At 44.4% G+C, this 27,989-nt stretch overlaps 1 protein-coding gene across 1 annotated transcript; it reads right to left on the bottom strand.

Moving 5' to 3' along the window:
* Positions 1 to 322: 322 nt before the first annotated feature.
* On the bottom strand, positions 323 to 27,956 carry LOC120064844 (LHFPL tetraspan subfamily member 4 protein-like). Its single transcript, XM_039015438.1, has 2 exons — positions 27,551 to 27,956; positions 323 to 588 (listed from the first exon to the last, which is right to left on the bottom strand). Exons 1-2 carry the CDS (start codon positions 27,954 to 27,956, stop codon positions 323 to 325), a joined length of 672 nt encoding a protein of 223 aa, XP_038871366.1.
* Between the last annotated feature and the right edge of the window lie 33 nt (positions 27,957 to 27,989).

Raw genomic sequence — 27,989 nt, 5'->3', positions numbered from 1 at the left:
GCCATTTAGCAGACGTTTTTATCCAAAGCAATTTACAGTTATGCGTGCATTTTTTTTTTTATAACCTAGCCCATCTGGTCAGTGCTTTATTTTACAATCCTGCTGCTAAAATGTGGTAACAAAGAGGACTTTTGGCGCATATTTCAAAGAAAAGCTGTTAGCCTAGATTAGCATTAACCTAGCTGTTAGTCTAGATTAGCATGATCCTAGTTGTTGGCCTGGATTAACATCCCATTTGTTAGCCTAGACTAGCATTTGGCTAGCTGTTAGCGTAGATTAGCATTAGCCTAGCTATTAGCCTATATTAGCATTAGTCTAGCTGTTAGCTTAGCATCATTAGCGCCTCACCTTTCTGTTCTGCTTTGAGCTGCTCCTCCAGCTGGAAGTCATTCTGCCGGTTGCCCAAAACGAAGGCCAGGAAGGAGAGGATGAGGGCGTCCATGATGCCAACGATGGCCAGCATGTAGGCCCAGCGCACCGAGCAGTTTCCCAGCGTGTACTTCCCTGTCTCCTCGCCACACATGTCGCGTACCACCTCCGCATCCCAGCCATCCGGGAAGATCATACAGCCCAGGAGTAAACACACAGCTATGGGGAATAGAGGAGGTGGAGGGGGAGAGAGGAGATCTAGTTTAACGACCACACTGCTACTGTATGTTTTAGCGTACTTGAGACAGGGTGAAGTACACTATACATACAAAAGTATGTAGACACATCTTCAAATTAGTGGATTCGGCTGTTTGCTGACAAGTGTATAAAATCGAGCGCACAGCCATGACTGTACGATTGTTTATCCCATGTGTAACTCTGTGCTGTTTTTGTCACACTGCTTTGCTTTATCTTGACCAGGTCGCAGTTGTATATGAGAACATGTTCTCAACTGGCCTACCTGGTTAAATAAAGGTGAAATAAAATAAATAAATAAAAATCTCAATAGACAAACAAGCTGCGAATGGCCTTACCGAAGAGCTCAGTGACTTTCAACGGGGCAGCGTCATAGGATGCTACCTTTCCAACCAGTTCGTAATTTTCTGCCCATCTAGAGCTGGATCACCATGCGCAATGCCAAGCGTCGGCTGGGGTGGTGTAAAGCTTGCCGCCATTGGACTCTGGAACATTGGAAACGCGTTCTCTGGAGTGAGGAATCATGCTTCACAATCTGGCAGTCCGACGGACAAATCTGGGTTTGGCGGATGCCAGAAGAAATCTACTTGCCCCAATGCATAGTTCCAACTGTAAAGTTTGATGGAGGAGGAATAATGGTCTGGGGCTGTGTTTCATGGTTTGGACTAGGCCTCTTAGTTCCAGAGAAGGGAAATCTTAACGCTACAGCATACAATGACATTCTAGACGATTCCGTGCTTCCAGCTTGTTTCAGCATGACAATGCCCCCGTGCACAACGCAAAGTCCATACAGAAATGGTTTGTCGAGATCGGTTTGAAAAAGCCCTCACCTCAACTCCATCGAACACCGTTGGGATGAATTGGAACGCCGACTGCGAGCCAGGCCTAATTGCCCAACAACAATTCCTGACCTCACTAATGCTGTTGTTGCTGAATGGAAGCATGTCCCCACAGCAATGTTCCAACATCTAGTAGAAAGCCTTCCAGAAGAGTGGAGGCTATAGCAGCAAGGGGGTACCAACTCCATATTAATGCCCATGATTTTGGAATGAGATGTTCGACAAGCAGGTGTCCACATAATTTTGTTAATGTGTAGTTTCGGGGAAGTGGGAAATATTATGAAGTGTACAGATTTAGAGGGGGGTGAGGAGGATAAATGAAGTGTACACTAGAGAGGGGGTGAGGAGGTAGATTCAGGGGGTATGGAATGGAGGAATAGTATAGGGGGGACAGCGCACGGGAACGGTGTTGTGTTGGGAGGGTTAGGTGAGATTTAGGCAACAACATTTTGGGAGTAAGGAAAGAGTACAAAATAAGGGGACATGGAGCAAAAAGGAAAGTGATGGAAAGAAATAAAGTTTTTTTAAATGTGACACTGCATTTCACACTTCATCGTAAGTCAACCCTCATTGTCAATGGAACCGCTTCGCAAGCATCCCTCTCTGTCTTGCTAATTACACTCAACCAAGGCTGAGCCAGAGGGAGAGAGAAAATATTAATAACGAAAACAGCAGGAAGAGGAAATCTTCATCTTCACCCAAGGCTCAGTGGAGTCAGTGGAGAACACTGACGCTGCAGCTGAGCCCAGTGAAAAAGACCCCCAGATAAAGAGGTGCGTCTGTCCTTTGCCACACCACACAGTCATCTATAATACGGTTCAAGCTGCCACTGTATGTTTTAGCGTACTTTGCTTGAGGCAGGGGCACTATATATGGATTCCTGCGGCCAAAGGGATCAACTTGAAGCAGCGATACACTGCTGCACTTGCACTGTTTGTGGAATGTGAAACCGGTGTGAAATGGCTAGCTAGTTAGTGGTGTGCGCTAGTAGTGTTTCAATCGGTGACATCACTCGCTCTGAGACCTTGAAATACTTGTTTCCTTAGCTCTGCAAGGACCGAGGCTTTTGTGGAGCGATAGGTAAAGATGCTTTGTGTTTGACTGTTGTCGATGTGTGCAGAAGGTCCCTGGTTCAAGGCGAGGAGAGGGATGGAATCAAGAGTGTTACATTTGATACTGTTGACCCGGATCACTCAGTTGGGCTTTTTCATTCAATAGGGTTTTCAGTAATTTTATCTAAAGCCATCCCTTTAAATACGGTGTACCTTTAAGTTTGAATTTTATCGTCAGACTAGAATATATTGAGAGAACAGGTTCAGAATATTAGGGATCAATGAAATAAAGACATCTTAAACTATGCACATTCGTCTCCGTTTCAGCACCAATTGGTAGATTAAAAAATACTCTGATCTTGTAGATTGTTTAGGGTTAGGAAAGTATACTAAACAAAAATATTAACTTAACATGTAAAGTGTTGGTCCCATGTTTCATGAGCTGAAATAAAAGATCCCAGAAATTCTCCATACGCACAAAAAGCTTATTTCTCTCAAATTTGGTACACAATTTTGTTTACATCCATGTTAGTGAGCATTTTTCCATTGCCAAGATAATCCATACCCCTGACAGGTGTGGCATATCAAGAAGCTGATTAAACAGCATGATCATTACACAGGTGCATCTTGTGCTGGGGACAATAAAAGGCCACTCTAAAACACAATGCCACAGATGTCTCAAGTTTTGAGGGAGTTCCTGACTGCAGGAATGTCCACCAGCTGTTGCCAGAGAATTTAATGTTAATTTCTCTACCATCACCTCTATCATTCTCTACCATCACCTGCTGGATCGTCTGAGGGGGAGGGATTGGGGTGCTGAGGAGTATTTTGGGCTGTAATAAAGCCCTTTTGTGGGGAAAAACTAATTATGATTGGCTGGGCCTGGCTCCCCAGTGGGTGGGCCTATGCCCTCCCAGGCTCAACAATGGCTGCACCCCTGCCCAGTCATATGAAATCCATAGGTTAGGGCCTAATGAATGTATTTAAATTGACTGATTTCCTTACATGAACTGTAACTCTTTAACATTTTTTAAATTGTTGCATGTTGCGTTTATATGCAGTCAGTGACCAAATCGCCCTCTAGTGTCCTCATGGATGGAATGTTATCAACATTTTTCATAATTTCATAATTTATAATTTATATTTGAAAAAAACTGTTGAAAATCCGGTGTTTCTATGTAAAACGGTTTTGTTATATTTCAGTCTTCTGTGATGTATATGACGTGTAATATTGGTATGCAAACTGAAAATGGAATACATTTCAACTCTATCTGACATGGTACATGTCTTCTTTTTTAAAAGTCAATAATCATGTGTGTGAGGTGTATACTTTTGTTTCAAAGTAGATTTGTTTGACTACCATGAAACACTGTAACCCTGATTTAGCCCACTGCTTCAAACCAGAATAAAAAGTGAGTGTCTCCAGACAGAAGTTCTGTTCATCTGTAGTATACAACAGGAGGGGACAGAAAAGTAAACGCATCACTCCTTCATTTTGTCTCTACTTTTATGAGGAGCAGGGAGACAGATTGTTTTCTGTCAGTGTCAAAGCCCAACGAGCGCTGATGTACGAGCACCGAGCGCCTATCTACGAGCGCCAATCTACGAGCACCAAGCGCCTATCTACAAGCGCCAATCTACGAGCGCCTATCTATGACCGCCAATCTACGGGTGCCGATCTACCAGCGCCTATCTACGCTGTGAAGGTAGAAGGTCCTTTGATCCACTGCTGTCACACACACGCACAGAGGAGGAGAGGAGGCAGAGCGCTTTTTTCATTATTGATAATGAAGAAGAGGGAGAGAAAAAGAGGGAAGGAGGGAAGGTGGAATGGAGGGAGGGAAGGAAGGAGGTAAGGTGGGAGGGAGGGAAGGTGGAGGAACGGAGGGAGGCAGGGAAGGAAGGAAGGTGGAGGAATAGAGGGATGATGGGAGGGAGAATGCCAGAGTGAAAGAAAGCCTCAAAGGAGTAGGAAAGAAAGGGAGGATGAAAAAAGGATTGGCATAGAAAGGAGAGAGAAAATGTGGAGAACCCTAAAAAAGAGGCGAAAGAGATGGAACAATTGTGAGAAAAATAAGATAGAAGGATATTTTGGGAGTCTGATATGAAGAAGGACGTGATAATGATTCAGATTCATTGTTACTATGACCCCCCCCCCCCCTTCCCTCTCTCCCCAACCTCATATACCTCCCTGAAATTGATTCATAACACTGTGTCCTATGGGCATCTGTCCCCTTTGTCTGTTTGTTCTTCCCTCACATAACAAGGAGAACTGGCCCTCGTCCACCGCTGCTTTCATTTAGCCACACAAACACACACACACACGTTCGCACACACACAAACACATACACACACACACAGATATGCACGCACACACACACACAAACTCACACATGCACAACAGACACATGCAAACATAAGTGTACTGTAGAAACACATACACACAAAATCTAATAATTAAACATTAGATACACAAAAGCAAACACCTTTATTTTTTCTGGTCTGTTTAGCAATTTAATGACTGAGTTTCAATTAAAACCACCGTCGTAACGTGTTGCTTCCTCACGCACTATTCATCATGCCCTGGGGAGCAACTTCATCTCTCTCTCTCTCTTGTTCTTTCTTTGTTTCTTTGTTTCTCTCGCTACACTAACCACAATGTATTCCACTTTGGTGAACACAAATAAAAGGTTTATTTCAGTGTAGACTAATAATAAACTAATAACAGATAATATCCACTAGATTCAGGCATAACCTTTTAGAAGTTATATTACTTCATTAGATCACACTGGAATGGAGTACTATTAACGTTATATTACTTCATTAGATCACACTGGAATGGAGTACTATTAACGTTATATTACTTCATTAGATCACACTGGAATGGAGTACTATTAACGTTATATTACTTCATTAGATCACACTGGAATGGAGTACTATTAACGTTATATTACTTCATTAGATCACGCTGGAATGGAGTACTATTAACGTTATATTACTTCATTAGATCACACTGGAATGGAGTACTATTAACGTTATATTACCTCATTAGATCACGCTGGAATGGAGTACTATTAATGTTATATTACTTCATTAGATCACACTGGAATGGAGTACTATTAATGTTATATTACCTCATTAGATCACGCTGGAATGGAGTACTATTAATGTTATATTACTTCATTCGATCATGCTAATGGGCTACAACAAAAATGTGTCCTGTTGGGGGTAGTGCAGGACCGGAGTTGGGAAACACTGTTCTACAGGCCAGATGCGAACCAAGACCTCACACTACATATGGGTCCCCAAAACGTGTTATTTTATTGGGCCGTTCCTCCTGATTAACTCCCTCCTTCTGATTCTATCTGATGGAAGGAGAACCCTTTGCATGATGGAACTCTGGGCTTGTACTCATAAAACGTCTCAGGAAAGGAGTGCTTATCTAGGATCAGGTCTTCCCTGTCCATACATTCCCTGTCCAAAGTTTATTTGTCACGTGCGCCGAATACAACAGGTACCTTACAGTGAAATGCTTACTTATAAGCCCAAACCAACAGTGCAATTAAAAAAAAAAAATAGGTATTAGGTACACAATAGATAAGTAAAGAAATACAAAATAATAAGAAAACAGTAAAATGACAGTGAAAATAACAGTAGCGAGGCTATATACAGGTGGTACTGGTACAGAGTCAATATGCGGGGGCACCGGTTAGTCGGGCTAATTGAGGTAATATGTACATGTAGGTATAGTTAAAGTGACTATGCATAGATGATAAACAGAGAGTAGCAGCAGCGTAAAAGAGGGGGTTGGCGGGTTGGGCGAGAGTGACGGGACACAATGCATAGTCCGGGTAGCCATTTGATTACCTGTTCAGGAGTCTTATGGCTTGGGGGTAAAAACTGTTGAGAAGCCTTTTGGTCCTAGACTTGGTGCTCCGGTACCACTTGCCATGCGGTAGCAGAGATAACAGTCTATGACTGTGGTGGCTGGGGTCTTGGACCATTTTTAGGGCCTTCCTCTGACACCGCCTGGTATAGAGGTCCTGGATGGCAGGCAGCTTAGCCCCCGTGATGTACTGGGCCATACGCACTACCATCTCTAGTGTCTTGCGGTCGGAGGCCGAGCAGTTGCCGTACCAGGCAGTGATGCAACCAGTCAGGATGTTCTTGATGTTGCAGCTGTAGAACCTTTTGAGGGTCTTAGGAACCATGCCAAGTCTTTTCAGTCTCCTGAGGGGGAATAGGTTTTGTCGTGCCCTCATCACGACTGTCTTGGTGTGTTTGGACCATTCTAGTTTGTTGTTAATGTGGATACCAAGGACCTTGAAGCTCTCAACCTGCTTCACTATAACCCCGTCGATGAGAATGGGGGCATGCTCGGTCCTCCTTTTCCTGTAGTCCACAATCATCTCCTTTGTCTTGATTACGCTGAGGGATAGGTTGTTATTCTGGCACCACCCGGCCAGGTCTCTGACCTCCTCACTATAGGCTGCCTTGTCGTTGTCGGTGATCAGGCCTACCACTGTCGTGCCCTGCCATGCAGTCGTGGGTGAACATGGAGTACAGGAGGGGACTGAGCACGCACCCCTGAGGGGCTCCAGTGTTGAGGATCAGCATGGCAGATGTATTGCTACCTACCCTCACCACCTGGGGGCTGCCCGTCAGGAAGTCCTGGATCCAGTTGCAGAGGGTGGTGTTGAGTCCCAGGTTCCTTAGCTTAGTGATGAGCTTTGAGGGCACTATGGTGTTAAACGCTGAGCTGTAGTCAGTGAATAGCATTCTCACATAGGTGTTCCTTTTGTCCAGGTGGGAAAGGGCAGTGTGGAGTGCAATAGAGATTGCATCATCTGTGGATCTGTTTGAGCGGTATGCAAATTGGAGTGGGTCTAGGGTTTCTGGGATAATGGTGTTAATGTGAGCCATTACCAGCCTTTCAAAGCACTTCATGGCTACGGACGTAAGTGCTACGGGTCTGTAGTCATTTAGGCAGGTTACCTTAGTGCTCTTGGTCACAGGGACTATGGTGGTCTGCTTGAAGCGTGTTGGAATTACAGACTCAATCAGGGACATGTTGAAAATGTCAGTGAAGACAACTGCCAGTTGTCAGCACATGCCCGGAGCACATGTCCTGGTAATCCGTCTGGCCCAGCGGCCTTGTGAATGTTGACCTGTTTAAAGGTCTTATTCACGTCGGCTACGGAGAGCATGATCACATAGTCATCCGGTACAGCTGATCCTCTCATGCATGCCTCAGTGTTGCTTGTCTCAAAGCGAGCATAGAAGTGATTTAGCTCGTCTGGTAGGCTCGTGTCACTGGGCAGCTCGTGGCTGTGCTTCCCTTTGTAGTCTATAATAGTTTGCAGGCCCTGCCACATCTGACGAGCGTCGGAGCCGGTGTAGTACGATTCAATCTTAGCCCTGTATTGGCGCTTTGCCTGTTTGATGGTTAGTCTGAGGGCATAGCAGGATTTCATATAAGGTATTGTCCCGCACCTTGAAAACGGTAGCTCTAACCTTTAACTCAGTGCAAATGTTACCTGTAATCCATGGCTTCTGGTTGGGGTATGTACGTACAGTCACTGTGGGGACGACGTCCTCGATGCACTTATTGATAAAGCCAGTGACTGATGTGGTGTACTCCTCAATGCCATTGGAAGAATCCCAGAACATATTTCAGTCTGTGCTAGCAAAACAGTCCTGTAGTTTAGCATCTGCTTCATCTGACCACTTTTTAATAGACCGAGTCACTGGTACTTCCTGATTTAGTTTTTGCTTGTAAGCAGGAATCAGGAGGATATAATTATGGTCAGATTTGCCAAATGGAGGGCGAGGGTGAGCTTTGTACGCGTCTCTGTGTGTGGAGTAAAGGGGATCTAGAATTTTTTTCCCTCTGGTTGCACATTTAACATGCTGATAGAAATGTGGTAAAACTGATTTAAATTTCCCTGCATTAAAGTCCCTGGCCTCTAGGAGCGCCGTCTCTGGGTGAGCGGTTTCCTGTTTTCTTATTTCCTTATACAAGTGACTCAGTGCAGTCTTAGTGCCAGCGTCTGTCTGTGGTAGTAAATAAACAGCCACAAATCTTTTTTATGAAAATTCGCTTGGCAAATAGTGTGGTCTACAGCTTATCATGAGACTTTACTACAGGCGAGCAAAATCTAGAGACTTCCTTAGATTTCGTGCACCAGCTTTTGTTTACAAATATACACAGACCGCCCCCCCCTCATCTTACCGGAGTGTGCTGTTCTATCTAGCCGGTGCAGCGTATATCCCGCCAGCTGAATGTTATTCATGTCATCATTCAGCCACAAATCGGTGAAACATAAGATGTTACAGTTTTTGATGTTCCGTTGGTAGGATATTCATGAACGTACCTCGTCTAATTTATTGTCCAATGATTGTACGTTGGCAAGTAATACTGAAGGTAAAGGCAGATTTCCCACTAGCCGTCGGTGGATCCTTACAAGGCACCCCGCCCTGTGCCCTCTATACCTGTGTCTCTTTCTCTTGCCAATGACGGGGATTTCGGCCTTGTTGGGTGTCTGAAGTACATCCTGTGCTTCCTGCTTGTTGAAGAAAAAGTCTTTGTCTAATCCGAGGTGAGTTATCGCTGTCCTGATATCCAGAAGCTATTTTTTGCCGTAAGATATGGTGGCAGAAACATTATGTACAAAATAAGTTACAAATATCACGGAAAAAAACACATAATAGCACAATTAGTCACCCGTAAAATGGCTGCCATTTCTTCTGGCACTGTCTTCTTTAGTCAATAATCATAATGAATTCATTATGATTATTCATTATGATCTAAAAACGTATTCTAGATCAGCACGCCCACTCTGAGACACTTAATGAATATGGCCCTGGACTTGTGACTCTGGACTCTAGACAATTCATTTAGGCCTGAATTCTAACTTGAGATCTGTGCTCTAATCTCGAGTTTTCACTTAATTCTTCCATTGGCATCAATGTATGATTAACTGATCAAATTCCTCCCCATTCCTGTTCCTCTGTGATCTGATTGGCTGCCTTGTGATTGTGGCTGGCAGACACAGGTGAACAAGATTTAGACTTAATGATTAATTGACAATTATTTAAATCTGTCAGGGATTTTGTAAAAGGCTTCCATAAATGTAATGTTGCTGAACTCCCAACTGTATTTTCTCTCACTCCCTAAGCACATGCTGGTGTGTATGTACAGTGTGTGTGTATGCGTTTGGGCTCGGGTTGAAGATCAGCGCAGAGCTGATCCCATTTTGAGACACAGCACTTTGAAGTAGTTTTCTTCCCATCTCTCTTTCTCTCTCACATACAGGCACACACACACACCCACACTCTCTCCATCCGTCCGTCTCTCTCTCTCTCTCTCTCTCTCTCTCTCTCAGAATTGTCAGTATCACCAGGCTGTCTGTTCTTTCTGCAGGGAGACAGTGCCCTGATGTAACACTAGTGCCACCTCCATCACTCCTGTCCTGCTCCTGGGCTTTGGTCAAACGTAGTGCACTATGTAGAAAATAGGGTTCAATTTGGGACTCAGACAAAGTCTTTCTCTTGCAGAACCGCGGCAGCTCCCAATTAAAAGGATAAGGGGATACACCCACAGGAAGTGCACTGTGGATGTACACCAAGATTATAGCTAAGTAGTGACCAACTGAGAGCTGTTCCTTTATTAAATACAGTTATGATTATCACACTCTGTGTGAAAAAACATATCTACTTATCTTTCTGTGCTTTTTCTAGCTTTGCGCTTTGGGCTTTTGAGCAGCTTGAATTATTTTGTGAAAAAAATACTTTATTGGGAATTTATTTGATTTGGGGACAATTACTAAACAATAAAAGAGGTCCAGGTATCTTCATAGAATCTCCAATAGCGGTGATAAGGCTTGGAGAAGCGCTCCTAAATGGAGAGGCCAGTCGACATTAGCTGGAGGAGTCGAGGTCCCATGTGAGTGTCTATTTGCTTGCATCCCTAATGGCACTCTATTCCCTATGTAGTGCACTTTGCTGTGGCTCTGGTCAAAAGTAGTGCATTATCGGCCCTGGTCAAAAGTAGTGCACTATATAGGGAATAGGGTGCTATTTGGGATATATCCTCTATCAGATGATCTGGGGGTGTGTCCTCTAACTGGTTCCCCGCTGATTTCATAGACTGGTCTGATGCCAAAGAGAGCAGAGAAATAGAGGTACAGACTTCAGTCTGTTTGAGATGTAGAATTGTAATGGGCTGCATGTTGGCGCCAAAGATTCCACCATCTGTAACAATGACCGTTAAAACTACACTGACACAGACGGCTTGGCACGAAGCGACAATGTGACAAACAGTTTGCCAAACTCTCTATATAGGACTCTAGTAGCCTACTGTCTTGTTATATATTACACAGTAATAAAACACATTGTGGAAACATTTCATTTAAAGGGGCAATCTACAGTTGTAAAGTGACTATGCATATATGGTAAACTGTGACCGAGCAGCCGGACACAAACCTAAGATCACCATGTGCAATGACCAGCGTCGGCTGGAGGGGTGTAAAGCTCGCCGCCATTGGACTCTGGAGCAGTGGAAACACGTTCTCTGGAGTGATTAATCACACTTCACCATCTGACAGTCCGACTGACAAACCTGGATTTGAACGCTACCAGCCCGAATACATAGTGCCAACTGTAAAGATTGGTGGAGCAGGGATAATGGTCTGTGGCTGTCTTTCATGGTTCGGGCTAGGCCCCTTAGTTCCAGTGAAGGGAAATCATAACACTACGATGACATTCTAGAAGATTCTGTTCTTCCAACTTTGATGCAACAGTTTGAGGAAGGCCCTTTCCTGTTTCAGCATGACAATGCCCCCGTGCACAAAGCCAGGTCCATACAGAAATGGTTTGTCAAGAACAGTGTGGAAGAACTTGGACAAGTCAGCTGAGAAATAGATTTTCCCATGCTCTTTGAACATAACTACATTTCCCAGATGTCCCTCGAGGCATCAGAGTTCCATAGGTGTTAATTAACTTTTCGTTGGCCCAGCTGGGAGAAAGGGGCGTGATGGGGAGGAACAAATGACTTAATCAATTATTCTGTTAACCCAACGCTAACGCCAGACTGCACACACAGACAAGCAAACACACACACACACAGACACACACACACACACACACACACACACACACACACACACACACACACACACACACACACACACACACACACACACACACACACACACAAGCACATGATCACATACAGGAATGCATCAAAGCCATCAAAGGCACACAAACATACACATACTGTAAACAGTACATCAGAACTACTAAACCAAACTGGAAAAAACATCCTGTACAGTGCTTCAGGTCTTTTAAGATTTATAGATGATCTTAACCCACTTGTGTTAGTTAGTTAGTTAGAGTATTTAAATTAGGGTAAAACCATGATTACTGTATACACCTCAGTAACATTTCATATTGGTTGAAGCACTATCTTATTCATCTCCATAACATAACCCTTTACTCAGTTTATATCAGGTATCATTTCATTGAATGAATGCCAATTAATTGAATAATGACACCGTTCATTCTACTTCCCAGTTCCAATTTCAGCTCTTTTGAATTAGCATTGTGTTTCCTATCAGTAGCATTGTCCATTCCTTTTCATAGCACCTGCATCAAAGCTGATATTGGATAATCAAAGAGCTTTATTTTGAGGGGAATGTCATCTGCTCTTTAGTTTAACATACGGTCCACGGTCGACAAGATGAAGCAGAGAAAGAGAGACATCCAGCAGGGAACCAGGTGCTATAGACGTGTGTGTGTGTGTGTGTGTGTGTGTGTGTGTGTGTGTGTGTGTGTGTGTGTGTGTGTGTGTGTGTGTGTGTGTGTGTGTGTGTGTGTGTGTGTGTGTGTGTGTGTGTGTGTGTGTGTGTGTGTGTGTGTGTGTGTGTGTGTGTGTGTGTGTGTGTGTGTGAGTGTTGTGGACAAGTGTATGTGAGTGTTATGGACGTGTGTGTGTGTGTGTGTGAATGCAGGTATGTGTGTGTGTGTGAGCATTTCTCAAATTAGTGGAACAGTGACCCATGTAAGATTGGTCAAAGCAGCCAATTATCCAAGAGTATTACTCTTACAACTATCAGCACAGCAAGACTTCAAGATGAATGCGCACACACACACACAAGCACACACACACACACTCTCCACGCACACATACTCAAACATTAGATACAAGTCACGATCCCTCTGCTGTCACACTGTACTAGGTCTCTCTCACGGTATGAGAAAAAAGGAGGGGGGAATGATGGAGGGAAAGAGAGTGAGGGAAGGGAGAGAGTGAGACAGCGACAGAAGGAGAGACAGTGAGACAGTGATTGATAGAGATAGAGAGACAGAAGGAGAGAGTGAGACAGTGATAGAGAGACAGAAGGAGAGATTGAGACAGCGATAGAGAGAGAGACAGTGAGACAGCGATAGAGAGAGAGACAGAAGGAGAGACGGTGAGACATAGAGAGAGAGAAAAAAGGAGAGAGTGAGAGACATTGAGACAGAGAGAGAGACAGACATAAAGGAGGAGTAGTGAGAGGGGGATGAGGAGGAAGGTCAGAGACACAAACAGGGTGACAAATAAGAAGCTACTCGAGCCGTTAGCGCCACAATACAGGAAGGTCATGAAACCATGGCAACCAACTGGGCCCACGGAGAAGGACGGAGCAACTCCACCACGACTCGCCTAACGCCTTTGAGCTCAGGCCCTGTGCAGTGTGGGATAGAGGGAATGGGCAACTGGGGGAGAGAGAGAGAGGGAGAGGAAGGAAAAGGAGAAAGACAGAGGAAAGCAACAAGGGAGGAAGAGATAAAGATATATATACACACACACACACACAGTATTGGCAGCCAAAACAGAGCAAACACACATGACAAACAGCCACTGTGGCAGTGCTGCTCCTGCTGTGTGTTAGAGATTGGCAGTATCTAACAAATCCCCTACCATTGACAGGGGACAAGATTTAGAACAGCCAGTCATTTTATCAGAGTTACATGTATAAAAACTCATAATTAATGTTACCTTACCTACATTTCAATGTTACCACATGTTCAATGGTACAATATGACATACGTAAGCACAAGCTAGAGTGGGACGATCACATTGAACAATGGCTACTGCCTGCCAGTTGAACCATGGCTACTGCCTGCCAGTTGAACCATGGCTACTGCCTGCCAGTTGAACCATAGCTACTGCTTGCCAGTTGAACCATGGCTACTGCCTGCCAGTTGAACCATGGCTACTGCCTGCCAGTCGAACCATGGCTACTGCCTGCCAGTTGAACCATGGCTACTGCTTGCCAGTTGAACAATGGCAACTGCTTGCCAGTTGAACCATGTCTACTGCTTGCCAGTTTGACTGGAATAGTATGACAGAGGAAAAGAGAGGGATTACAAAGGAGTGACATTGAAAGTGATAATGATAGAGAGAGAGAGAGAGAGAGGTGGGAGAGGGAGAGAGGGAGGGAGAGAAAGGTGGGAGAGGGAGAGAGGGGGGGGGGAGAGAGAGAGAGGGAGAGAGAGAGAGGGGGGAGGGGGGGAGCGAGAGAGAGAGGTAGGGGGGAGGGGGGGAGAGAGAGAGAGGGACAGGGAAAGAGTGGGAGTGTGTGAGAGAGAGGTGCGCCATTGAAAAGTAGCTCTCTGGACCAAGTGACTGGGGAGAGGAGAGGAAAGGAGAGCTGAAAAAAGTGCTGCACTAATCAGTGCGATGTAGCCTCGAGTTGCCGTTGTGCTACTGTAACCGATGTGAAATGGCTAGCTAGTTAGCTGGATGCGCGCTAATAGCGTTTCAATCGGTGACGTCACTCGCTCTGAGACCCTGAAGTAGTTGTTCCCCTTGCTCTGCAAGGGCCGCGGCTTTTGTGGAGCAATGGATAACGATGCTTCGTGGGAGGCAGTTGTTGATGTGTGCAGAGGGTCCCTGGTTCGAGCCCAGGTAGGGGTGATGATGTCTGGTAGCCCTATGCGGGGCTGCTGGCATCGAAAGGGAGTTCCAATGACCGGCCTTATGAGGATATTATTATAGGTGGTGGTGGTAGGGAGGTGGAGAGTTGTCGGTAACTTTTGCTGTACAGCAATTAAGAGAACATGGGTAAGTTTGACATATACAGTCGTGGCAATTTTCACAGTCTGCTGCCTCAGTTTGTATGATGGCAATTTGCATATACTCCAGAATGTTATCAAGAGTGAAGAGATGAATTGCAATTAATTACATGCAAATGAACTGAATCTCCCCAAAATATTTCCACTGCATTTCAGCCCTGCCACAAAAGACCAGCTGACATCAGGTGTGAGTGTTGACGAGGACAAGGCTGGAGATCACTCTGTCATGCTGATTGAGTTCGAATAACAGACTGGAAGCTTCGAAAGGAGGGTGGTGCTTGGAATCATTGTTCTTCCTCTGTCAATCATGGTTACCTGCAAGGAAACACGTGCCATCATTATTGCATTGCACAAAAAGGGCTTCACAGGCAAGGATATTGCTGCCAGTAAGATTGCACCTAAATCAACCATTTATCGGATCATCAAGAACTTCAAGGAGAGCGGTTCAATTGTTGTGAAGAAGGCTTCAGGGCGCCCAAGAAAGTCCAGCAAGCGCCAGGACCATCTTCTAAAGTTGATTCAGCTGCGGGATCGGGGCACTATCAGTACAGAGCTTGCTCAGGAATGGCAGCAGGCAGGTGTGAGTGCATTTGCACGCACAGTGAGGAGACTTTTGGAGGATGGCCTGGTGTCAAGAAGGGCAGCAAAGAAGCCACTTCTCTCCAGGAAAAACATCAGGGACCGACTGATATTCTGCAAAAGGTACAGGGATTGGACTGCTGAGGACTGGGGTAGAGTCATTTTCTCTGATGAATCCCCTTTCCAATTGTTTGGGGCATCCGGAAAAAGGTGAGCGCTACCATCAGTCCTGTGTCATGCCAACAGTAAAGCATTCTGAGACCATTCATGTGTGGGGTTGCTTCTCAGCCAAGGGAGTGGGCTCACTCACAATTTTGCCTAAGAACACAGCCATGAATAAAGAATGGTACCAACACATTCTCCGAGAGCAACTTCTCCCAACCATCCAGGAACAGTTTGATGACGAACAATGCCTTTTCCAGCATGATGGAGCACCTTGCCATAAGGCAAGAGTGACCAAGAAGTGGCTCGGGGAACAAAACATCGATATTTTGGGTCTATGGCCAGGAAACTCCCCAGACCTTAATCCCTTTGAGAACTTGTGGTCAATTCTCAAGAGGCGGGTGGAGAAACAAAAACCCACAAATTCTGACAAACTCCAAGCATTGGTTATGCAAGAATGGGCTGCCATCAGTCAGGATGTGGCCCAGAAGTTAATTGCCAGCATGCCAGGGTGGATTGCAGAGGTCTTGAAAAAGAAGGGTCAACACTGCAAATATTGGCTCTTTGCATCAACTTCATGTAATTGTCAATAAAAGCCTTTGACACGTATGAAATGCTTGTAATTATACTTCAGTATTCCATAGTAACATCTGACAAAAATATCTAAAGACACTGAAGCAGCAGACTTTGTGGAAATTAATATTCGTATCATTCTCAAAACTTTTGGCCACGACTGTACATCACAAGATTTACTCCCATTGGTTGAGAGAGAGAAAGATGATAATTGCAAGAGTGAGCCCATTGGTTAAATAGCAAGCGTGAGGAATTATTGTGCCGTGGAGGGAAATGTTTAGTCCACAGTCAGCAGCACTATCACTGGACCAGACTCTACTAAGTTATTATAGTCTAATTCATAATGATATAAGCAAACAGCTAACCCAACCTGGCCTTCACTAGAAGGGAAATAGGTGAATGACATTCCCCATGTGACTAATAGAAAAAGGGAGGAGAGATATGACACTGTGCTGATGATGATGGTGTTTGGAACCTTCAGCATATACACTCCCACTGTGTACATACAATAGGAAACTACGTGAATTATATTATGCTTACTATACTTAAGTTGAAGGGAGAATTCAGACCAGCCTAACTGATTGAACTTTTGTAAACTATACTGAACAAAAATATAAATGCAACATGCAACTGAGTTACAGTTCATATCAGGAAATCTGTCGATTGAAATTAATTAATTCAGCCCTAATATGTGGAAATGCAATTATCTGCAAACAGCTGTGGTGGACATTCCTGCAGTCAGTGTGTCAATTGCATGCGCCCTCAAAACTTGAGACATCTGTGGCATTGTGTTTTGTGGCAAAACTGCACATTTTAGAGTGGCTTTTAATGATCCCCAGCACAAACTGCACCTGTGTAATGATCATGCTTTTTAATCAGCTTTTTGATATGCCACACATGTCAGGTGGATGGATTATCTTGGCAAAGGAGAAACGCTCACTAACAGGGATGTAAACACATTTGTGCATACCATTTGAGAGAATTAAGCTTTTTGTGCATATGGAACTGATGTTTTATTTTAGCTCATGTTTTATTTTAGCTCATGAAACATGGGACCAACACTTTACATGTTGCGTTTATATTTTTGTTCAGTATACATTTCAATTCTGCACCATGTAACTAACTGCCTTTATCAACACAGCCATTCTCAAACCGTATGCAAAGTGAAGCATATGAAGCATAAAACAACGTGCGTCTTTACACACACACACACACACACACACACACACACACACACACACACACACACACACACACACACACACACACACACACACACACACACACACACACACACACTTTCCCTGCCTTAAGGCTTCTATGATAAGCAGGGAATCAATGCCTATACATTAGATTTTGATTGACAATTTCTCACTAGATGGCTTTCACTCCATTATCTCTGTTGATAGGAAAAGCGTTTTCCTTAGCCCTTCCTTTAGAAGAGGGATGCAATCTCCTCTTCCTCCAAGGAGTGGAATGTAATAAAAAATCCATAAGCAGACTACTGTGAGATGGAGCGAGGGGTTGAGATCACTTCTCGCTCAGTATGAACACACATGACGTGGAATCAGTTAATGACTAAGGGCTCTATTCAATCAGATCAACTTTAGCCGACATCCGCATAGCAGTTGTTTTGGTGGTGTCTGAGGTGGAACTGTGTTGGAGCTGTCAAATCCACAAGCAGCTCCTTGCATTATACCTAAAGCGAACATTGCCATTGGCTGCACAGAGTCGCATTAAGAGAAATATCATGCAGCCTTGTTTACAAGTTGGAACACTGGAATGCGAGATGGAATCTACACCTCTTAGGCTGATAGAAATCCTTAATATTTTGTTTATTGATTTTTCAATTGGTGTAATTATTTCTATATAGTCTACACTTTATCGTTCTGAACTTCTACCATGAGTCGGGCGGTGTGGCTTCATGACAATGATCTCAATAGAAGCTGTTCAAAGTTCCACCTCCAAAGCAGTTCCACCTCCAAAACATCTGCTATGCGGGTGTCTGCTATCTCCGGTTAACGCTTGATCTGATTGAATCTAGACCTAAGTAGGGTAATCCACTGTTAGTGGGGACCTTTAGGGTTCTTAGGGTTCCTCTCATTGCAACATAAAAATGTTGGCCCTAATGTGTGAGATTTAAGACCCGATATTTGGTTAACGCGAGAGTAATCTTTGTGAAAACTGTTATGTCAGTTATTGAGTTATTGAGTCAGGACCTTTCGGTACGATGCTTCATCTGAATATTAATACGTCTCAAATTAATCATGACAACTTGCAAACCCAAATAATTTGAAAAGGCGGGTTTCCTACCAGTTGGCACTGACTTAGCCAAAAATGTTGACTTCAGGTAAATTATCCATTGATGTCAATTGAGGTCAATAGCAGATTTGCAGTTAAGTTTGACTCGCCTTTGAAATTCACATTTGCCCCTCGGTTAACCCAGCTGTCAAAAGCAATACATGGAAATGGCATCTTTCTAAAGGGGATACATCACCCACAGAATACAGAACAGCTGTCTATGAAACACAATTTTTGATTGTTTGAAATATGGTATGACATTTTGTTTGGCATATTGTCTACAGTGGAAAACAGGAAAGGTACCATAAGAGATGCTATCAATGATGATATTGTACATGGATGGATGGATGAGTACACTCATTTAATCCAACTTCATTTTCTTATGCATTGCACACACAAGCATCATAATAACCATGTGTGCTTGATTGTGTCCCAGTCATCCACAATTCAATGGGAACTGTATTGCTGCATGTTGTATAAAAGAATACCTGTCCCCTCATTATTGGCCTTTATCTAGAATTATTATTCTATCGTCTCCTGGAGCCAAACCCAGCTCACTTTAACAGCAACAAATCAATGCTAACTAGGCTAATTCCTGCTTAGATGTTTGTGGCCAAAAGTAGAATAACGATGGCAAAAGAAAAGAGAAAAAGAAAGAGAGATAGAGAGATCTTAAAAGATTGGTATTCTCGGCATTCTCCAAATGTAGGCTAGTTAGAAACAAATAACTATAGAGATAGAGAGATAGAGAGAGAGAGAACCAGGAAAACATGGGATAGGGAAAACCAGGAAAACATGGGATAGAAAGGGAAAACCAGGAAAACATGGGATAGAAAGGGAAAACCAGGAAAACATGGGATAGAAAGGGAAAACCAGGATAACATGGGATAGATAGGGAAAACCAGGAAAACATGGGATAGATAGGGAAAACCAGGATAACATGGGATAGATAGGGAAAACCAGGAAAACATGGGATAGAAAGGGAAAACCAGGAAAACATGGGATAGAAAGGGGAGGATAAGTTTTGCAAGCTATCCTCCATGTTGGCAGCACACACATAACACACATAACAATAACATCCTTATTCATTCCAGTGTTCTGGTGCCATCATGGTGCCCATTACCATTCTACATCTCAAAACGTTTGTTAAACTCTGTATGATGGGTGTAGAATAATTGGCGGAGGCTTAACCTCTGGGGGAGAGGAGAGAATTATGGGAGGAGGGAGAGTGGGCCACTGCGATGTGAAACCCCGGGCTGGCACCCGCTCCGATTGGAGATTAACGCTGCATTACCAGGGTCCCAACTGGCAGCATAATTATGCAATGGCTCATCTTGTCTCTCCTGATTTTGGGACTGTATTAATAGTGGACTAATGAAAAAAAGACAAAAATATATATTTTGAGTAGGTTTCTCCTTTAAGGAGGATGATGGTGCTCTATGCACACGCACACAGATGCACACAGACGCACACACACGCACACACACGCACACGCACTCCGTAACAACATAATTACACCATGGCTCATCTTTCCTCTCGTTGAGGCACAGGTTAATGAAAAAAACCCATGGGGAATATATAACGAGACCTTATTGTTTAAAACACCTGGTCTCAGCTCAGCTTGGAGGAAGACTACAGGGTCAGTATCTCACACAGTGGTTCATGTCATGCTGCAGGAAAGCTGTGACAACCTATCCCGACATCAAACTACAGTGCCTTGCAAAAGTATTCACCCCCCTTGGCATTTTTCCTATTTTGTTGCATTACAACCTGTAATTTAAATGGATTTTTATTTGGATTATATGTAATGGACATACACAAAATAGTCCAAATTGGTGAAGTGAAATGAAAAAAATTACTTGTTTTCAAAATATTCAACAACAAAAAAATGTAACAGAAAAGTGGTGCATGCATGTCACACCCTAACCATAGAGAGCTTGTTATTCTCTATGTTGGTTAGGTCGGGGTGTGACTAGGGTGGGTCACCTAGGGGTTTATATGTCTATGTTGGCCTGTTATGGTTCCCAATCAGAGGCAGCTGTTTATCATTGTCTCTGATTGGGGATCATATTTAGGCAGCCATTTCCCCTTTGTGTTTCGTGGGATCTTGTCTATGTATAGTTGCCTGTGAGCATTATTTATAGCGTCACGTTTTGTTTGTTCGTTTTGTTGTTTTGTTCTTTGAAGTTTTCATTTCCAAAATTAAAAGATGGAAAGGAGCGCTGAGAAGCTCTGAAGCTCTGGATCGTGACAGAAGATCCCACCACAAACGGACCAAGCAACGTGACCAGGAGGAGCAGACATCCTGGACATGGGAGGAGATCTTGGACGGTAAGGATCGCCTTCCATGGGAGCAGATGGAGGCAGCAAGGGAGGAACAACGACGACACCGGGGTTCGCGGCCATGGAATTGGGGGGGCACACGGGGTGGTTGGCGGAACCAGGTTTTGAACCAGAGCCAACACCCCGTACTCACCGTGGGGAGCGTGTGACCGGTCAGGCACCATGTTTTGCGGAGATGGTGATGTGGGATGATGATGTAACACAGAGAGAAAGAGTTCAACCGATCGCTGCCTGCACCTGCCCGCCCGTCCAGCATCACAACTCTGGACGGTTCTGACTTAGAATATGTGGACAACTACAAATACCTAGGTGTCTGGTTAGACTGTAAACTCTCCTTCCAGACTCACATCAAATATCTCCAATCCAAAGTTAAATCTAGAATTGGCTTCCTATTTCGCAACAAAGCATCCTTCAATCATGCTGCCAAACATACCCTCGTAAAACTGACCATCCTACCGATCCTCGACTTCGGCGATGTCATTTACAAAATAGCCTCCAATACCCTACTCAATAAATTGGATGCAGTCTATCACAGTGCCATCCGTTTTGTCACCAAAGCCCCATATACTACCCACCACTGTGACCTGTACGCTCTTGTTGGCTGGCCCTCGCTTCATACTCGTCGCCAAACCCACTGGCTCCAGGTTATCTACAAGACCCTGCTAGGTAAAGTCCCCCCTTATCTCAGCTCGCTGGTCACCATAGCAGCACCCACCTGTAGCACGCACTCCAGCAGGTATATCTCTCTGGTCACCCCCAAAGCCAATTCCTCCTTTGGCCGCCTCTCCTTCCAGTTCTCTGCTGACAATGACTGGAACGAACTACAAAAATCTCTGAAACTGGAAACACGTATCTCCCTCACTAGCTTTAAGCACCAGCTGTCAGAGCAGCTCACAGATTACTGCACCTGTACATAGCCCATCTATAATTTAGCCCAAACAACTACCCTACTGTATTTATTTATTTATCTTGCTCCTTTGCACCCCATTATTTATATTTCTACTTTGCACATTCTTCCACTGCAAATCTACCATTCCAGTGTTTTACTTGCTATATTGTATTTACTTCGCCACCATGGCCTTTTTTTTCCTTTACCTCCCTTATCTCACCTCATTTGCTCACATTGTATATAGACTTATTTTTCTACTGTATTATTGACTGTATGTTTGTTTTACTCCATGTGTAACTCTGTGTTGTTGTATGTGTCGAACTGCTTTGCTTTATCTTGGCCAGGTCGCAATTGTAAATGAGAACTTGTTCTCAACTTGCCTACCTGGTTAAATAAAGGTGAAATAAAAAAATATAAATAAAAAAAGTAACACAGAGAGAAACCATAGCAACATGGCCACTGAGGCAGCGCTAGCATTACCAGCAGCAGCAGAGACTGAGAGACTCCCCCATTATGAATGTCCAGCAGAAATCAAATCAGAGAAGGGAGGAATCAATTTTAAACACAGAATTCTGAGGGAGAACCCAGAAACTTTGTTTGCCGACTGCTCACAAAACAGGACTGTTACAAACCTGTTATTTTACACAGACCACACTACTGCCTGGCATACAGCTGGAACCAGGCATTTCAGCTATACCACAAAGAAAGGCATCTGCAAGGGAAGGCAAATCCACATTTTTGAGGACAACGAGAAGGACCAGGAAAACAGGTTTCTGACGGTAAACATGTACCAGAACGGTACTGTCATGGTCCAGGGCAGTGAGGCTGCACTCAGCTCTGTTGTGCAGGACTTCTACACCCTAACGAAGATAGCGGAAAGCAAAAAAGACAAGGACAGCACCCGACCTCTCCCCTCACCTCAGGCACCCCAACAGCAGGACTATCCTCCCCCCTACCTGTCTACAACCACCAGAACCAAGACCACACTACCGTCAGCCTGCTGAGAGACAGGCTGGCTCTGTTAGAGGTATGGGTTACTGAGCTGAAGGAGCAGCCCCCCAGCTACACCACCTCCAGACTGCTGAGAGACAGGCTGGCTCTGTTAGAGGTATGGGTTACTGAGCTGAAGGAGCAGCTCCCCAGCTACACCACCACCAGCCCAGACACTGAGCTTCTACAGGACCAGATCAACCAGTGCAGGACCCAGCTGAAGAACTCTGTCCAGGAGCTGAGAGAGAGAGCCTTACCACAGCGCTTGAGGAGGTAAAGACCACCATGAGGAGAGAGCTGGTGCAGGTAAAGGAGGAGATGGCAAAGGAGTTGTCTGTCATTAAGAGGGTGCTGCAGCACAGAGAACAGACTGTAGACACTCCTAGAGAGAAGCTGCAGCCCCTCACCACCCCTAACAACCCCACTGACCCACCTTTACCCACAATCCCCCCCATACCGATAACCCTTTATCCACACCCCCAGTCAACAAGGAGGCTCACATGGGGACACCTACTACAGAGAGAAGCTCTCTGGCCCCGCCCTGACACACCCCCACACACTCCTCCATGTACACAGGCCCTGTGTACTCCAGCCCCAGACCGTAAACGCACTAATCTGGTAAAACCCACTGAGGTGGCCATCCTCATTGACTCAAATGAGAAATTCATCCAAGAGGATAAACTCTTCCCCCACTACAAGGTGTGCAAAATATGATGCCAAAAAACACAGGATGCACTCCACATCCTGTCCCAGCCTGACTTTGACACACCAGGCCACATTATTATTCACACCGGCACCAACAACCTGCGAGAGGAGCAGGAGAGAGTAGGCAGCCTGGTCAACAGAATAGCAGAGAGGGCCTCTGAGTGGTTCCCCAACTCCCACATCACCATCTCCACTCTGCTGCCCCGCAAAAACTTTCATCCGTCCATACCATTCAGAAAATCAACGCTGACATCACCAGAGGGTGTGGCCTACTCCCGAACGTGCACGTTGCTCACCACTCAGCAATCACCCCAGAGCACCTGCACGACCACTCCCACCTGAGAAAGCAGACAGTAGGGATGTTTGCCAAGTCTCTAAAGGACGTGGCACTTGGTAGACAAACACCCCATGCAGCACTGGACAGAGGACCACCCAGAGACCCCTACCAGACCACTGCACCACCAAGGAGCCCCAGGCCCCTTCAACGCCACACCAGACTCAGCGCACCCCACAGGTCCCACCCAACACCAGAGCATCACCACTTCCATCGGCTTAGCCAGCCTGGACTGGGCACAGCCTACTACCCCGCACCAGACCACCACCTCTACCAGACCAGAAAGGAAGCCCCACGGCCCAGACCTGGCCCCCCTCCACTCCACAAGGCCCAACAGCAGGACCAGCGCAGCTACGCGGAGGTCATCAGAGGACCAGAGAACCCTGTAGGATTAAGTGAGATTAAACAGCTCCTCCAATACATCTGCACTAAACTGCACTAAACACACACGGACGCATGCACACACGCACACACGCACACGCACACAAACACACACACACACACACACACACACACACACACACACACACACACACACACACACACACACACACACACACACACACACACACACACACCTACTGTACTAAAAGTTTACTTGTTCAATGAATAGGAATATTTATATATATAACAGAAAAAATGTTAGCTGTTATCCTGTTTATCTCACTCTTAACAACTTATTAGTTAGTAGTTACTGTATTTCTGACTGCTATTCTTTCTTTTTGCAACATGAAATCACTCTCAGTTAGTATGTTGAACATTCAGGGCCTAAACTCATCAACCTTTGGACTGAAGAGTTTAGCACTGGAGTTCAACAAAAATCTTAAAGATGTTGACGTCATCATTCTGCAGGAGACATGGTGTAAGGCTGACATTGTCACTCACTGTCCCACAGGCTACAGAGAGGTCATTGTGCCATCACAGAAACACAGCTCTGTCAATAGAGGCAGAGACTCTGGAGGACTGATCATTTGGTACAAATCCGAACTACAAAATCGAATTGATCCCCTCAAAATTGGTAAATATCACATTTGGTTAAAACTGAAAAAATAACTTGTACTGACAGGAAAATATGTGTTCCTTTGCGCAATATATATCCCCCCCTCAGAATCCCCATATTATTCAGAGGAGATCTTCCCCACCCTTGAGGAAGAGACGTGCCATTTCCAGGCCCAGGGAAATGTGCTCATCTGTGGGGACACCAATGCGCGCACAGGAACACTACCTGATCTAACGACCACACGAGGGGACAGCTTTATTACAGGCCATACTGTTTCTAACTGTCTTCATCTCCCCCATAGAAGCAACAGTGACAGCACCGTCAACAAAAACGGAAGGGGTCTGTTGCAGCTCTGTAAAAGCCTGCGTTTGTACTTTGTCAATGGTAGGTTACGGGGGGACTCTTTGGGGAGATTCACCTACTGCTCACCTCTTGGCCACAGCACAGTAGACTATATGATTACAGACATTGACCCTTTCTCTCTCAGCTCATTCACTGTCAAGCCACTAACACCTCTGTCTGATCACAGACAAATTACGTTGTTCCTCATAAGAACAGACATGGAAACAACCAGACATTCACAGCCCAGTAAGCTGTACAACATCAGAAATTGATACAGATGGGCCCAAAACAGCACAGAAGAATACCAGAAAGCAACCTGGAACCAAAATATCCAATCACTCTTAGATAACTTTCTGGATACCACATTCACACACAGTAAAGAAGGCATCAATCTAGCAGTAAAAAACACCAACTATATATTCAGGCAAACGGCAAAAGAAACACAATTGAAATTTATAAAAAACAAAACAAAAAAGACCACAGATGACAACTGGTTTGATGCAGATTGTAAAATTATAAGGAAAAAACGTAGAACACTATCCAACCAGAAGCACAGAGACTCAAATAATGGTGAATTACGCCTTCATAACTGTGAGACTTTAAAACTCTATAAACGTACACTCAGAACCAAAACCGCACAGTACAACAGCAAGCAGCTGACACTAATTGAGGAGTCCATAAACACAAACAACTTCTGGTAAAATTGGAAAAAACAAAAATAATCGAAACGAGGAATTAGCGATACAAAATGGTGACATATGGACAACCCATTTTAAAACACTCTACAACACCGTTCAAATTGACACAAACGCAGAACAACGCCAAATTTATGAAAAGTTGAATGGATTAGAAAAAGCTATAAAGGACAATCAAAATCCATTGAACTCCCCAATTACTGACCAGGAGTTCTATAAGAAACTTCAGGCCCTCAAATTTAAAAAAGCATGCGGGGACCTGATGGCCCTAAATCCACAGTACACTGTGGCTAAATATTTGACCATGGTTACTGATCAAAACCTTAGAAAAACCTTGACAAAGTACAGGCTCAGTGAGCACAGCCTTGCCATTGAGAAGGGTAAACACAGGAAAACCTGGCTCCCTGTAGAGGAAAGGCTGTGCAACCACTGCACAACAGCAGAACCTGAGACGGAGCTGCATTTCCTGACAAAATGTAAAAAATATAAAACAATTAGAGTGTCATTTCCCCAAATTTGAAACTCTTATTCAAGGTAAAGACCTCTCTGATGAGAGTAGGCTACCCGTCCTGTTCGGGGAGGACGCAGAGAGCTGTGGGTTGGCAGCGCACTACATTGAAGGCTGCCATAAGTTGAGGGACAGTGTCTGACAGACCAATCAACCTGCACATGTCCTCTACTGTATGTTTATTGTTATTGTTGAATGTATGGTTATTTTGACATTTGGTTATTGTTGTTACTGTTGTCCCATTGACAATTTTGATTCTCATTTTTATTTTTTATATTGTAAATATCCAAAATAAGCTTTGGCAATATGTACATTGTTACGTCATGCCAATAAAGCAAATTGAATTGAATTGAGAGAGAGAGTAACAGAGAGAGAGAAAGAGTAACAGAGAGAGAGAGAGAGAGAGAGAGAGAGAGAGAGTAACACAGAGAGAGAGAGTAACACAGAGAGAAACAGTAACACAGAGAGAGAGTAAGACAGAAAGTAACACAGAGAGAAAGTAACAGAGAGAGAGAGTAACACAGAGAGAGAGTGTAACACAGAGAGAGAGAGAGTAACACAGAGAGAGAGAGTGTAACACAGAGAGGAAGAGTAATACAGAGAGAGAGAGTAACACAGAAAGAGAGAGAGAGAGAGTGTGTAACACGGAGAGAGTAACACACAGAGAAACACAGAGAGAGAGAGTAACACAGAGAAAGAGAGAGAGGGTGTAACATAGTGAGAGAGAGTAACACAGAGAAAAAGAGAGAGTAACACAGAGAAAGAGAGAGAGAGAGTAACATAGGGAGAGAGAGTAACACACAGAGAGAGTAACACAGAGAGAGTACACACATCATTACATCATTACAAGACTGTATATATTGTATATAACTGTTTATAATACTGTGTATGTATATACATAACATGACATTTGAAATGTCTTTATTCTTTTGGAACTTTTGTAAGTGTAATGTTTACTGTTATTTTTGTACTGTATATTTCACTTTTGTTTCTTATCTATTTCACTTGCTTTGTTTTACACATCCTTCACTGGGTTCCATTCAAAACTAGTCAAAAAATAAAATTATATTTTCTCTTTCAATTGTCTGATTCATTGTCGCCATATAGGCCTACACTAGTGTCATTGGCATTACACATGTAATTATAAAATGATAAGAACCAAATTAACTTGAACAATATAAATACAAACTTTGATTGCAGATGTAATACTAGCATATTTTCACACATCTACACTATAACAATGTGTTCCATCCCGGATGTCACATGCCCCCCCCCCCCCTCTCTCTCTCTCTCGCTTTCACACACACACACACACACACACACACACACACACACACACACACACACACACACACACACACAGTGTAGGCTGCAACAGGACACTCACGCGCCAACGAACAGTGTGGAAAGTAATGGACCCCTCAATGTTCGTGAGCAGAATGCATGAATTTGCGCCCATCCGTGGAAGTGACTACCCAAACGCCAATCTCTTACCGCATAGCAGCTGCATCCAGGCGCACGTCTTGTAGACAGTGGCAGTGTTGCAGAATAAGAAAAGGGTGAAGCAGGCAATACAACCCAAGATGAGCACCATGGACAGCAACACGAGGAAGGTGGCAGCTTTGAACGCGCTCGAGGGGATGCCGCTGAATTCGGCGAAGGTTCCTTGGCAAGTGAGCTCCCGGTTGGAGTTCCCAGTGCCCACGCAGTAGTGGAACAAGCCGAAATAGCCTGGGTGTGGGGTGTTCACGCTGTCCCCAATCCAGTAGGGCAGAATGAACACCACTACGTTAATAATGGCCAAACATATGGTGAATATAGCCCACAGAACCCCAATGGCCCGCGAATTCCGCATGTAGTTGTCATGGTAAATCTTGGAAGCTTCTTGCGAAGGCAGCATGTTCCCCCACCACTGGCGTTATCTCGTATTCCC

Source organism: Salvelinus namaycush, chromosome 20 (genome assembly GCF_016432855.1).
Source record: "Salvelinus namaycush isolate Seneca chromosome 20, SaNama_1.0, whole genome shotgun sequence".
Classification (NCBI taxonomy): Eukaryota; Metazoa; Chordata; class Actinopteri; order Salmoniformes; family Salmonidae; genus Salvelinus; species Salvelinus namaycush.
Note: the sequence above shows the minus strand (reverse complement) of the source record. Positions and strands in the feature narration are given on the sequence as shown.